The 15141-nt window shown below is 44.1% G+C and overlaps 1 protein-coding gene across 2 annotated transcripts in view; it reads left to right on the plus strand.

The window, feature by feature from the left end:
- LOC117367545 overlaps positions 1-15141 on the plus strand; it is a 43517-nt gene that overhangs the window by 13221 nt on the left and 15155 nt on the right. For both annotated transcript variants that reach the window (XR_004540790.1, XM_033960178.1), the window contains exons 4-10: positions 6060-6216; positions 8779-8824; positions 10744-10802; positions 10890-10925; positions 11819-11871; positions 13368-13500; positions 14022-14218. Coding sequence is in view for 1 of the 2 variants with exons in the window: in XM_033960178.1 (XP_033816069.1) it covers positions 6060-6216; positions 8779-8824; positions 10744-10802; positions 10890-10925; positions 11819-11871; positions 13368-13500; positions 14022-14218 (681 nt within the window). In the remaining variant the exon portion in view is untranslated. The remainder of the gene's footprint in view (positions 1-6059; positions 6217-8778; positions 8825-10743; positions 10803-10889; positions 10926-11818; positions 11872-13367; positions 13501-14021; positions 14219-15141) is intronic.

Here is a 15141-nt window from a genome sequence, read left to right on the forward strand (position 1 = left end):
GCCCAGAGCATGGGCTCAGAAAGGCAAGTAATTAAATCAAAATACAGGAAGGGAAGAATTTGCTGTTTTCAAATATATTTTTTTTAATGGCTTGACCCAAGAATGTCAGGAAAAGTGATAGTTTGTGTGTTTGTTGGAGGGGATAACTCAATTATATCACTTTAGTATTTTTCATTCTACTGATTGTGTGTGTATTTGTGTTATGTAGGTTTAAATCCAGATATCTGGTAACCCTAATGTTATGCCAGATTCTTATATGTTTTCCCACTGCGATGTTACGCGCTTCTCTGCTTGTTTCAAGCCATTTTCAGATTTTATGCTCAAAGACACATACATTGTTGTGCTCCTATTTTTATCTTTGTACCCTACATCATCCGGACCCCTGAGGAAGGCGGTCTCACCGAAACACAGACCATGTAGGGTCCATCAGGACAATCATACGTGTATTACTAATTCAGACTTTTATTTGTATTTTTATTGCGAAGAGCAAATAAAATCATCTTTCAGGACATCCACAGTCTGTTGTTTTTATCTTATGATTAGTTTAAAACAGTTTGTACAGCATTTTGGGTGGAGCACACACAAAATGAGATAGATGCTATTACACCAGCAACAATAGCAGGGAACAGTACCAAGAACCAGAGGTAACTTCAACAAACTTTAGTCACTTCGACATTACACTCGATATGGCCTCATTTTGCCCAAGTGGGCTGCAACAAGGGGCATTTAACATCATAACAGATACTGCACACTCAAGTCACAGCAAGAAAACTAAAACACAGCTGCCACTTCCTCAGAGCACAGCTATCAAACTCCTTTTTGCAGGTACATGTATGTTGTTGCAGTGTTTTGTACAGCATACAAGCAGGGGCAGAGACAGAAGTCCATTTTTGGGGGTTCCCAAAAGTGAACTGAGGGTTCATAGAAACATAGAAAATAGACGGCAGATAAGGGCCACGGCCCATCCAGTCTGCCCACCCTAATGTCCCTCCCCTACCTTTGCCCTGTGAATGGATCCCATGTGTCTATCCCATTTGGCCTTAAAATCAGGCACACTGCTGGCCTCAATCACCTGTAGTGGAAGACTATTCCAACGATCAACCACCCTTTCAGTGAAAAAGAATTTCCTGGTGTCACCTCGTAGTTTTCCGCCCCTGATTTTCCATGGATGCCCTCTTGTTGTCGTGGGGCCCCTGAAAAAGAAGATATCTTCCTCCGTCTCGATGCGGCCCGTAAGATACTTGAATGTCTCGATCATGTCCCCCCTCTCCCTGCGTTCCTCGAGCGAGTAAAGCTGCAATTTGTCAAGCCTTTCCTCGTATGGGAGATCCTTGAGTCCCGAGACCATCCGGGTGGCCATTCTCTGCACGGACTCCAGCCTCAGTACATCCTTTCGATAATGCGGCCTCCAGAATTGCACACAGTATTCCAGGTGGGGCCTCACCATGGATCTATACAATGGCATAATGACTTTCGCCTTACAGCTGACAAAACCCCTTCGTATGCAACCCATGATTTGTCTTGCCTTGGATGAAGCTTGCTCCACTTGATTGGCAGACTTCATGTCCCCACTGACGATTACCCCCAAGTCTCGTTCTGCTACCGTTTTTGCTAGGATCTCGCCATTAAGGGTATAGGACTTGCATGGATTTTGGCTGCCCAGGTGCATAACTTTGCATTTTTTGGCATTGAAGTTGAGTTGCCAGGTCCTAGACCAGCGCTCCAGTAGGAGTAGGTCGTGCATCATGTTGTCGGGCATTGAATCTTCGTCCGTTGTGCATTTGCCCACTACATTACTTAGTTTGGCGTCATCGGCGAATAATGTTATCTTACCTCGAAGCCCTTCTGCCAGGTCCCTTATAAAGATGTTGAATAGGATCGGGCCCAAGACTGAGCCCTGTGACACTCCACTGATCACCTCTGTCATTTCGGAGGGGGTGCCGTTTACCACTACCCTTTGAAGCCTACCTCCGAGCCAGTTCCCAACCCATTTCGTCAATGTGTCACCTAATCCTATAGAACTCATCTTGCTCAGCAACCTGCGGTGTGGTACGCTATCGAATGCTTTGCTAAAGTCCAGGTACACGATGTCCAGGGACTCCCCAATATCCAGCTTCCCTGTCACCCAGTCAAAGAAGCTGATCAGGTTGGATTGGCATGATCTCCCCTTAGTAAATCCATGTTGACGGGGATCCCGTAGATTCTCCTCATCCAGGATCTTATCCAATTGGCGTTTGATTAGGGTTTCCATTAGTTTGCTCACTATCGATGTTAGACTCACTGGTCTGTAGTTTGCTGTCTCCAGCTTTGAGCCTTTCTTGTGGAGTGGAATGACGTTAGCCGTCCTCCAGTCTAACGGGACGGTGCCTGTACTAAGGGAGAGGTTGAAGAGCTCGGACAGTGGCTCTGCCAAGACATCACTCAGCTCCCTAAGCACCCTGGGGTGTAAGTTGTCAGGCCCCATTGCTTTGTTAACCTTAAGCCTTGACAGCTCATCATAGACACTGCTGGGCGTAAACTCAAAGTTTCTAAACGGGTCAACTGAGCCATCCCTTGTCTGTAGCTGAGGGCCTAGTCCCGGCGCTTCTCGGGTGAATACTGAGCAGAAGTATTCATTTAATAGTTGGGCTTTTTCCGAATCCTTTTCCACATAGTCTCCTAGTGGATTCCTGAGACGTACTATCCCGCCTGAGTTTTTATTTCTGTCACTGATATACCTGAAGAAGGATTTATCTCCCTTCTGGATGTTCTTTGCTAGAGACTCTTCCATGTGGAATTTAGCCTCCCTGACTGCTGTTTTGACGGCTTTTGACTTGGTCAGGTATTCTGCTCTAGAGTCCTGTTTCCCCGATTGTTTGTAAGAGATGAATGCTTTTTTCTTCTCCTTGATGAGGTCCGAGATCTCCTCAGTAAACCACTGCGGCTTGTTGATCCTTCGCCTTTTACTTACTGATTTAACATAGCGGTTTGTTGCTTCCTGTATGGTGGCTTTCAGAGATGACCACATTCCTTCCAAGCTATTGGTTTCTGCTTGGCTTTGTAGCGCCTGGTGAACAAAGGAACCCATGTCTTGGAAGTTTGTGTCCTTGAATTTGAGGACCCTGGTCAGTGTGGTAGATTTAGTAAAACCTTTCCTAAGATTGAACCATACCATGTTGTGGTCACTGGAGGCCAATGTCTCGCCCACCGAGACCTCTGTGACACTTTCTCCATTGGTAAGTAGTAGGTCCAGTATTGCCTGATCCCTTGTTGGGACTGATACCAGTTGCTTGAGACCAGCTCCTTTCATAGAGTTTAAGAGCCTCCTGCTACTGCCGGAAGCAGAGGTAAGTGTATCCCAATCCACATCAGGCATGTTGAAGTCTCCTAGCAATACTGTGTTCCCACGCAAGGTGATATTTTCTATATCTCCGATTATTTCCATATCCAGGTCATCCTGTTGTCTTGGGGGTCTATAGATTACGCCAAGATACAAGCATTTGTCCTTCCCTCTGGCCAAATGAACCCAAAGGGATTCCCCAGTGTACTGGACATCTGAGATTCTTGTGACCTTAATGTCATCTTTAGTGTATAGTGTTACACCTCCTCCCATTCTGCCCTCCCTGTCCCGATGAAGCAAGTTGTAACCCGGTATGACCATGTACCACCCGTGGGAGTCTGTGAGCCAGGTCTCAGTTATCGCGACCAGATCTAGGTCGGCATTCCTTATTTCTGTTTCCAATTCCAGGATTTTGTTTCCTAAACTGTGTGCGTTGACGTACATAGTCCTCCATGTTGTGTTTGTGTTACGTCTTAATGGGGATATTCCTGCTTGAGCTACTTGAACACCTTTAGCGTTATTTGCGTTATTTGTGCTCTCCATAGACCCAGAACTACAATGTGCACTCCCCATATACCCAGAATTACAATGTGTACTTCCCCTAGACCCGGAATTACAATGTGACCCATAAATATGATGTGAACCACCCCCCGACTCGAAAGTGTGTGTACTTGCCCCTGACCCAGAATTTCAGTGACTACTTACCTTAGCCTCAAAAAAGTTTTGGCAATTTAGTTCGCCTGGTATGTTGTTTGTGCATATACCTTCCCCCTACTTACCTAGTTTAAAGCCCTGTGGAGTAGGCGGGCTAGACAATGTCCAAGGACATTCTTCCCTCTTCTGGTCAGATGTAGCCCGTCGTGTCCCTGTAGCCCTTGCAAAGCTTCTCCATGGTGCAGAAACCCAAAGTTCATCTCCTTGCACCATCCTCGCAGCCAGTCGTTTGCCCTCTGTATTCGATCCTCTCTGGCTCTGCCCTTGCCCCTCACTGGGAGAGGCAAGGGCAGAGCCTGATAGTCTCTCCATCCCTCCTTTCTGCAGCCGCCAATGTCCGCCACAATAAAAAAAATTAGATTTATTTGAGCATTTATTTGGTTAGTTTTATATCCCATCCACCCAAATGAGCTCAGAACAATGGTAGGGATGCCTGTGTTGCACTCTTAATTAATTATTTGCTGCTGAAGGTGCAGCTCAGGCAGGAGTTGTCTTCAGTTGGCAGGGTTTGGCACCCCTGCCAGCCATGAAAGCAGAAGGTGCCCAAGCCGAAGTTGAGAAGACCTTCGCCCCCACCCCCACTTTGGCATTATCAGATAGACCTTGAATGCTGTGTAAAGTTCTGGTCTCAAAAAAAGATATAGTGGAATTAGAAAAGGTATAGAGCATTGAAAATTATAAAAGGGATGGGACAACTTCCCTATGAGGAAAGGCTAAAGCAGCTTGGAGAAGAGACGGCTCAGGGGTGATAAGATAGAGGTCCATAATTTACTAAGTGGAGTGGAAAGGGTAGATGTGAATCACTTGTTTACTCTTTAAAAAAAAATACTAAGACTAGGGGACATATGATGAAACTACTAAGTAATAGATTTAAAACAAACTGGAGAGAAAATTTCTTCACTCTGGAATTTGTTGCTGGAGAATGTAGTGAAAGCAGTTAGCTTAGCAGGGTTTAAAAAAAATGTGGATACTTTCTTAAAAGATAAGTTCATAAGCCATTATTAAGATGTCTTGGGGAAACCTACTGCTTTTTCCTAGGATAAGCAGCATAAAATCTGTTTTCCTTCTTGGGATCTTGTCAAGTACTTGTGACTTGGGTTGGCCACTGTTGGAAACAGGATACTGGATCCGATGAACCTTCAGTCTGTCCCAGTATGGTAACTCTTATAACCTTTGCATGCTGTATTAGGCTTGTTGTTATGACCTGAATGAACAGTATTCATTCTGATGTTAAATGACTCTGATGCAGCCCATTTGGGCAAAACATGGCCATAGCGGAAACAGTTTCTAAGTGAATAAACTTTGTTCAAGTTACCTTCTGGTTCTCTGGATTCTAGATGCTGTTCTCTTTTGATTTTGCAGCACCTTGGGTGGCCTTTTCTAAACCTGGAAAGGTGTTTTAGAAGAATTATAAGTAACAAAATAACTTAGTTGTGTGAACGAAGAACAGTTACAACTCACAATTATTTTAAATTGGTACCGAGCAATTACCGTATACATGGGTGTCATGTATTAGGATTTGCCAGATAGACTTCTTTGCATAATTAGTGACTACATTTTGATGTGAAACAAAGAAAACCATCAGAGCCTGCAGTAAAAATGTAAAACAAAACCAAAACAGAGCTGACGGACAATGCACAGGGTGCAGGAATTTATTATACAAAAATTCTTAAAAACATACACAGCACAACATAAATAAACATATCCAAAAAACTGGTCCTAATTTAGACGAGATCTTAAGCCTGTTTTCTTTGTGTTTATTTTATCCAATCTGGTTCTTTGATACATCACGTGCCATCAGTAGGGACCCCTGAGGAAGGAGTATTTCTTCGAAACACGGACCATGTTGGGTCCAGTCCATTTGTAAATTAGGAACAGTTTTTTGGATATGTTTATTTATGTTGTGCTGTATATGTTTTTAAGAATTTTTGTATAATAAATTCCTGCACCCTGTACATTGTCCTGCGGTTCTGTTTTGGTTTTGTTTTACATTTTGATGTGTTCTTTTTTCTTTTTTCCTATTTAGGCTTACACAGCTATCAGTCACAATTGAGAAAGTCAGTTCCTGCAAGAAAGTGCTGACAGCACAGGGACGAGGACGGCTCTTCCTGCGGTTGGCACTGAATAAGAAGTTATTGGGAAATACCATTCAACATCTGGCCCACACCCCAAAGCTGCTGGAGGTGGTAGAGTGTTTTTGCTCTGCAAGTCTACTTAAAGTATGGACAAATAAGTTGTTCCAGACCTGGTTTTTGCTGCCATTCTTTGCATTGATTCACAGCCCTGGTTTTCTAAGGGACATCAATAACAAAGTCACAACTACAGCTTCATACAGTGGGGCAAAACCAGGCCTGGATTAGCTAGAAGCTAGTTTAGCGACAGCCTCAGAGCTGCCAAGTTTCCTGGTTCCAAGAGGGAGATTTCTTGGCTAGTCCTGGTTTTGAATTCAGGTCTCAAAGCAGTGTGGTACTGTATTTTCAATCCTCAATTCTACCCACTGCAATAAATGTTGCAGTTCTTGCCAGAACTGGCTTAAAATCTCACTCTTGGAACCGAGTAACTTGGAAGCTGTGCAACTCTAACATGAAATAATCATGTAATGAAAACAAACAAGGGATGGCTTATAATTCTTTAAATGCATGTCACCAACACAAAGCAAGGTGTTGGCTTACTGGTCAATGAAACTTATACAATGAATTACATGGAGACCTTTCCCTAAAGTATGCCATTTTTTTCTAGACTGGAGTATTTACAGTATGAGACGGAGAGCTTTAGGCTCCGGTTTAACTTGCAGTATCTATTTGTTATATTTAAATAACATTGCAGTGGCTTTGGGGGGAGCTAAGGAGACACTGTCCTGCCTTCCTGCAAAATAAATGTAGACTTAATATATATGAGGTCCAATAGAAAAGGAAAAAAGCTGTAAGAGGGAATATTTTCTGAAGGTCACTCGTGAAAGCTTCTAGCAGTTGGTAACAGAGTATTAAAGGACAAAAACAGAGAATACTATTTAAGATTAGAGCCAGTCCTTCGCCTAAAAGCTGGATTCTGTAACTGGTGTCTGTCAAAAACAACACCGGTTACAGAATCCCCCCCACCTACAACAATCCAGGCAGGAGGGTGCCCAACACTCCCCCCCCGACTCGATATGGCCAGGAGGGAGCCCAAGCCCTCCTGGCCCCGGGGCCCCCCCCTCCGACACAACGGGCCAGGAGGGAGCCCAAGCCCTCCTGGCCCCGGCGACCCCCCTACCCCCCACCCTCCACTACAATACGGGCAGGAGGGATCCCAGGCCCTCCTGCCCTCGACACAACCCCCCTACCCCCAACGACTGCCCCCCCCAGAACCCCCAATCGGACCCCCCCCGCTGACCCCCGACCCCCCCACCACCACTCCCACCCCTTCCCCGTACCTTTAACGTTGGCCAGACAGACGGGTGCCAAGCCTGCCCGTCTGGCAGGCCAGCCGAGTCCAGAATGGGGCCGGATTGGCCCAGGCGGCAGAAATCCAGCCCACAGGTGGGGCCTGAGGCGCCTGGGCCAATCAGAATAGGCCCGGGAGCCTTGGGCCCCCTCCTGTGGGCGGGGCCTTAGGCACATGGGCCGGGTTGGGGGGGCACGATCGCCGGGGCAAGAGGGCTTGGGCTCCCTCTTGCCCCGATATCGTCAGGGGGGGGGGGTGATGTATCGCGGCAGGAGAGATTGGCCATCTCCCCTGCCGTGATGCGATCACTCCTGTACCCGAACTGCCACAACCCACGGCAGGAGAGATTGGGCATCTCTCCTGCCGCTGGTCGCAGCAGTTCGGGTAGAGGGGTGATCGCATCGCGGTAGGGGAGATGAGGCATCTCTCCTGCCGCGATGGGTAGGTTGCTGGGCCGCTGAACTGATCGCGCCAGCGGCCATCAGCTCAGCGGCCCCTTTTTTGACACTTAGACCTGGTTTGACTTTGTCTAAGTCAAAAAGGTCTATGTGCCGACTAGGCAACCTGTCAACTGTTTTGGTTATGTGTGTTGTATGCCTAGGTGTAGGTCGGCCCACCTCTCGCCCACCGCCCGCCCTTTCCCCTCCTCTAAACACGCCTCTTTTCTCTCTGTGTGTCTAGAGGCAGGGGAAAGGCCTAAGCTGTTTTTAGATACGTCTAAAAAACAGCTTTGATTATGGGTACTTGGACGATCAAACTTTTTGATCGTCCAAGTAGCCATTTAGGACACTTTTTAGACTTTTGTTTGTTTTTTGATTATGAACCCCTTAGTAATAATTGAGAAAGATGAGGAATCAAAGGATAAGATCTCAGCCAAATATTGTTTGAGCATCTGTTCAGGGAAATCATATTATTATATGGAAAATTCAAAAATGTAGATTATTAGTCATCATTTGGTTCTTCATTTTCTCTGACTTGACCTCTAATAGATTATTCCCTTTCACTAGAGAGGCAATAACTTCCTCCCAAATTCTCAATTTCTCAGAATGCTCATGCAGTTGTTCACTATGCTTATTGATTTCAGTCTCCATAGAAAATACTTTAGCAGCTGCTTCTCCTGAAAAAGTACATAATTGCGATAAACATGTAGACAAAGTTCCTTCCATCCTAGAGACTGACTGTCATATTTCAGCATTAGGTTCACTGTTATGCGGAGCTTGGAAAAGCAACTTCCATTAGATGACGTTACAAAATCATCAAAGAAATAGCTATATTTTGTGACTCTTTATGCTTCTTTGTTCTGCTTGTTTTGTGTATTTTAGTGGTATGACCCATTGATCTCTGTGCTGGGAAATGAAGATTTCATGGGTAGTATTTTTAATTATGTTTTTTAATTATTTTAATTTTAGATTATAGTTTATGATTTTTTTTTTAATCATTTTTAACAGCCACAGAAATAGCTTTGCTTTATTTGATACTTTTATTTTACCTCTTTAAGGGTGTGTCAGTCTGTCTGCTCATAAGCATAATAACATAAAATGTGCTATAATGAGTCAGGCCCAGCATGTTGTCTTTGACAGTGGCCAATGCAAGTCACAAATACTCAAAAGGATTCCGAGAAGTAGATACATTCCTTACTGTCAATCCCTAAACAGTGGTTTTTCTAGGCTTTCACTTTATAGATCACCCATGTCTGTATCATAATTTTAAATTTGGGGGCCATTGATTATTTATTCTAATGATCAGACATCTTAAACACCTTAGTATTGGATAAGATATAGGGGGGGTGGGTTTATGAATGATAATAATTGTTAATTATTAATATATGGGTGGGTGGATGGGATTCTTTTATATTTATATATTTGGAGGAATATAAATAAGATTGTCAAGTGATTAGTTAAAAATATTTCTGATTGATTATTATACACTTGTTGTAATATTTGAAAATGAATAAAGATTTATAAAAAAAAAAAAAAAGGATGCAGAGCAGGGGTGGGCAAGCCAACAACTGAGTCACAGAACTGTTAGAAAACCCAGACTCCACCAACCCAAAGAGGACCCCTGAGCCAGCAGATTGAACCACGGGCCTGGCAGGGAGATCTGAGCTCACTAACCCAAAGAGAACTGGGAGCTGTGGAAAATGAAAGGAATGAAATTATAGTGTCTGAGTTGGGAAGGATGGAGGAGAACACAGGAAAGGGAAAGGAGCAGGGGTGTAGCTACCATTGAACAAGCCCGTCAAAATGCCCAGGGACACCCGAAGGTAGGGGCCACCTACAGCTGAATCCTGTCTTCTGCCTTCCCCGCACTCAAGTGCTTACTTGCCGACCAGGTTCTCCAAATGCTACAGCAGCATTAAAGGCTGCCTCTCTGGCTGGCAGGGGTCTTTCCTCTGCCACCTCCTACCCCACAAGGTAATTGCATCAGATCAGTGGGATGTGGCAGAGAAAAGGCCCTGCCAACCAGAAAGGCAGCCTTAAGCACTGTTTCTGTCACTGTAGTGTATGGATTACATGATGTACAGGTAAGTAGCTGGGCACAGGGAGTCACCATCTCGGTTCTCCCACCTAGAGCCCACTGAGTTCCAGCTGTGCCACTGGAAAGGAGCTTTGGAAGAGTTATAAAGGGGAAAGAACGTGCAGGGGAGAGTGAAAAAGAAAGAGTATGTTCACCATACCACACACATAGATGCACACACATTCCATATAAAACCCCGTCCGTTTTTGCCACTACACACTCGCACCCAAATATCAACCTCATCTTTCTCAACAACCTCTCTATATACCCATTTCTACACATACAATCCACAACATCTTTCTGCTGGATTAGGCTGCCAAAGTCTGTCAGTGGCGGAAGCAGAAAAGTGTAAGTGTGCGTTCAAAATCTTTTCTTTGCTTTCACCTTCCTTCCTTTTTCCCATGTGCTCTCACAGCCCAGCCTCCTTTTCCTCCCAGCCTATATCTCTACCTCCAGTCTCTCTCCTTTTCATTTGGTTGCAACTGCTACAGGTCTCCCAGACCCGCTTTTGATAGTCATCCCCACAGTTCCCCGGCTTTACCTCAAAAGACACAACTACCATTGCTCCTCATAGCTTGCCCTGGCTCCATCTTTTCTGTCGGGCAACTGCACTGAAATCTTAAGCACTTTGATGAACAGGTGCCCAGAAATTTTTCTGTCTTGCTATGTGAAACATAAAAAGGGCCATGTGCCCAAATGAAGTTCTTTAATTAATAGAAAGCATAATTAGGCAAATTTACATAGGATGTTTTTGTCCTCTTTACTTACAGAGCCATTCCGTTCCATGATGCTGGTGGTGACAGAAATTAATTTCTCTTTGGATTTAGAGGTAATGAGATGTTTAGAGAGAGCACTCCGAAGCAGCTACTGTTGTTAAAATCCTCAGTGAACAGACTTTTGTATGTGTGTTTTTCAGAACTCCAGTTTCTTGGATGATAGCTGGTTGCTGCCTGTAAGTTGCTGATAATTTTAACTTTTATCATCTCGTAGTTGCTTCAGAATTAACAACCCTCTTCTATTACTAAGGACCAGCCACTTTTCAGGGGAATGGCTATTGATATTTGCCTTCTGTAGAGAATACTAGAATGTTAATCTAGAGTAGTGTTCTTCAACCACCGGTTCATGGACCAGTGCCTGTCCACAGAAATTTCCTGCCGGTCCACAGGGCCGGCATGTGCATCAGGCCCAAAACAGTGTTCTCCAACCGCCGGTTCGTGGTGCGATTGATGCGGCGTTATCTTCTGGTCAGCTCCCTCTTCCTCACTGACTCAGTACACAAAGCCACGGGCCTGCGCCTGAACTAGAAGCCTTCTCTCTGATGTTGCAACATCAGAGGGAAGGCTTCCAGATGGCCCACCACTTAGCTCAGTGTTCTTCAACCGCCGGTCTGCAGACCGATGCCGGTCCACAAAATAATTCTTTTATTTCTGCCGGTCCATAGGTGTTAAAAGGTTGAAGAACACTGATCTAGAGAGCATTGGACACACCTTCTGGAGATGTAAAGATCACCATCTTGTCATCCAGACAGTGACTCGGATTGTTGAAAAGCAGAAAATCCAGTCAGACTTCAGTTATTAGAAAGTGATTTGTCAACCCCCTCCTCCCCTTCTCCTCCTTTTATTTGCTAACATTGGTACTTTACTTCTTGCAGGGGGCAGTGCTGTGTGTTCATAAGGTTATACCTCGGGAAGAGTGTGGGGGACAGTGGCTGTAAAGAGCCACCCTTCTGTTCTTGCTGAGTATTTTTGTAAAAAAAAAAAACAAAAACTGAAGCAGAGAATAAATTCAGGAGACAATCTAAGCAAGAGTTTGATCTAGCACTAGATGGTTTCTACTATATTCCAGGTGTGTGAAACCTATGAGACTGTTCCATGCAGGGAGCTGGGAATGGTGCTCAGGTAAGAATCCCTTGTCAGGCTTATTCTGCAAATACACGCTTGGCATCTCTGTTTAAATCCACCAGTACTTTCTGTGGATCACTTTTCCTGTGTCATTTGCTTGTGAAAACCATCACCCTCCAAGAAAGAGGAAAATCAGGAAATTATTAGAGCACAAAATGGAATTTTATACCTACCAGCTACCCAGTTTGAGATGATTTACAAAATCTAAAAATATGTACACAATATAACTTTTGTAAAATAATCCTTTTTTGTCAGCAATATTCATCAAGTTTAACATCCCCTTATTCTGTTACATCAAATTCATAAATTGAACACCCAGGTTTTGAGCTTTTTCTGGAATACCATACAGGTACGATCCCTTTAATATTCCAGAAAGATACAATTCCACCAGGAGTGTAGCCAGTCTTCCAGTTTTGGAGTGGAATTGGGGGAGGGGGAATTCTTTCCTCCCCCTCCCCCCCACTTTAAACATACCTTTGCTGCCAGGGATGCCGAAACCCTGCCAGCCAAAGAAATGCTGTCAACACTGGGACTCCTTGAACATGCTCAGTTCTTGCACAAGAAATGCCAGCGTTAATGTTTGGAGGCATTCTGCTGACTTCTGCATTACAGAAACAGTGCAAGGATACAGGAAGCATTTCTTTGACTGGCAGGACTTCAGCATCCCTGCCAGCCATGTAAAGGGGGGGGGGGTGCTTCAGGTTTGAAATGGGCCCGGGTCTAAAGTTGTAAACCACATTCAGACTGAGATCTTAATGCTCTTGCTAGGTACTATCTTAACCCTCTTCCCTTTCTCTCCTGGATTGGTGACCAAAGTGGTAAATATTCCCTTTCATAATAATCATCATAATAATCAGGGTGCAGTGACTGCAAAAACTGGTTTAGCCTGCTTAGTAGGTACCAAACATGGTGTCGTTGCTTAGGGGAGACAGATTTTCTGATTTCCATCTCCTTAATAGACACGTTTGGTATTTTTAGTAATAAGATTAGCAGCTGATTAGATAATTAAATGGACTTGACTGTCCTTTGTTAATTCCTACCTGGTAGAGGATTGTAATTCTTACCTGGTGGAGGACAGTATGCAGTCCCTTCCATGCATCATAGATGACAGTCTAAAGTAAATCACCCTGGGTGTTGTATAATGATGGCATATAAGGCTGGAGCTATTGAAATTTTCTTAGCAGTAAATTGATTTATTTTATTATATTTATTTATTTTAGACTTAAACTTCTCTAACCCCAGCTGGGTATCTTGGAGGAGCACATACAGAGAATCTGATTGACTAGGAGATTCACATGGGGCATTTGATTTCAGAATGTATTATCCTGTACTAAGCAGTATTCAATTGCAAATTACATGTTATATGAGATAATAAAAATTGCAGGGGAACTAGGTCTTGTATGCATCTAAATCCCAAAGGACACTGTTTTTAGGTCTGTTTGTATGCAGCTTAGTAGACTTAGTTACCACTGTTTCCTTGATCACCTTTTCAGGTACTTGGATGGTCGAATTTTCATTGTGGAAGTATTATCTGGAAGCCAGGCAGAGATTGATGAGTTGGTATTGGTTGGTGATATCATTGATGAGATTAATGGTATCTCACTGAGAAATGCTCAGAATGGGCAGGTAGGGCTCAACATTGATCCTTGCTTGTAACTACTTAGCCTTAAGAAGAAATGTGAGCCTCGGGATTAGAGCTCAGAATTACAGGCTCAATATTACTCCTGTCTTGTTTTAAACCCCCAAATACTATACAAGACCTGTTACAATCTGCTAGAATACTGAAAGCTATCGGTACCCAAGTGATATGGGGGCAAGCACACATTGGTTTGGTGTAGGGTCATAAGGGAAAGGGATTGGGACTTGTATACCGCCTTTTTGTAGTTTTACAACCACACTCAAAAGCGATTTACATACAGACACTTCAAGTATTTTTCCCTGTCTGTACCGGTGGTCTCACAATTTATCTAATGTACCTGGGGCAGTGGAGGATTTGCACGGGGTCACAAGGAGCAGTGCCGGAGAGGGGTGGAGCAAAAACTCTTCATTGTGGAGAGTTTTTAGTTAAAATGTGTCATTCTTCCATTCTTTCCTAATCCTTATTCCTATGTAACTTCATAAGTTGACCTGTTTTCTTTTATCGCCAGGCTGGCACAGTGCTACAGAAATTAAAGGGCAAACCGCTGAGTTTCCGTCTGATCCGCTGGAAGTGGCAGGATGGAACACTGTATCGGCCATTGATACCTTACCTGAAAGTCATACAGGAGAAGCTGCCCACCTTCCAAGTCCAACACGAGCCTAAGCACTTAGAAGAGAGTGAGGACAGTTACCTGCAGGATGGCAGGTAGAGCAGAAAATGGTCAGGGATTCATTCAAGTTGACAGCTGGTAAAGGAGATGCACCAATGAATGCTAAAAAGATTATAGTCCACTATATATAGCATGTCCAAACCTAGACATCTGGGCTAGAGAATGACATGGGGGCAAATTTTCCCCCATCCCCGTAGGAACTCAATTTCCCCATCCCATCCCCATTCCTGTAAGCTCTGCCTTAACTGCGGAAGCCTTGAACACTTATGATTTTAAAGTGTTTGAGGCTTGTGGAGATGAGGACAGAGCTTGCAGGAATGGGGCAGGAAAAGAACTCGACTAGAAAATGAGTTTCTGTGGGGACGGGGAAAAATTTGTACCCGTGTCATTCTCTAGTTCAGATCATATTAACTGGCTTTGATAGTAATCCTTCTTCACTCTGCCCACTTGCGAAAGTTCCACATTTTCAGTGGACTCCATTGTATTAGAGTATATTTTCCCAGCCTGGGATCTCAGAATTTGAACTAGCAACTTTCTACCTCCTTAATGCAACTGTACCACTGGACTAAAGATGTAGCTTCCCTAACTGAGCTAGAAGAACCTGCTATTCTTTTGCCAAGTTACACATATCATCCCATTATTATTCCACCCTGTTTATACTACCAAAATCTTATTGCACTCAAATTGATTTTTTCAGGAGCTAACATTATTGGACAATACCTATCTTTAACTTCATCTGAAAGAATCTTTCCAAGCCTTGCATTCTATTAGTGAGTTCCCCACACAGAAGACAAGCCATGCAGAGTGAGACTAAAGTCCATTGAGGCCAGCATCCTATCTCCAATAGTGACTGGTCCAGGTCACAAGTACCTGGCAGATCCCAAAAAGTAAATCTATTTCCCCTAGTTAATTTCCAGGGATGAGCAGTAGCCCTTCAGAGCCTACCTGGCTAATAGTA

Source organism: Geotrypetes seraphini, chromosome 10 (assembly GCF_902459505.1).
Source record: "Geotrypetes seraphini chromosome 10, aGeoSer1.1, whole genome shotgun sequence".
Taxonomy (NCBI): Eukaryota; Metazoa; Chordata; class Amphibia; order Gymnophiona; family Dermophiidae; genus Geotrypetes; species Geotrypetes seraphini.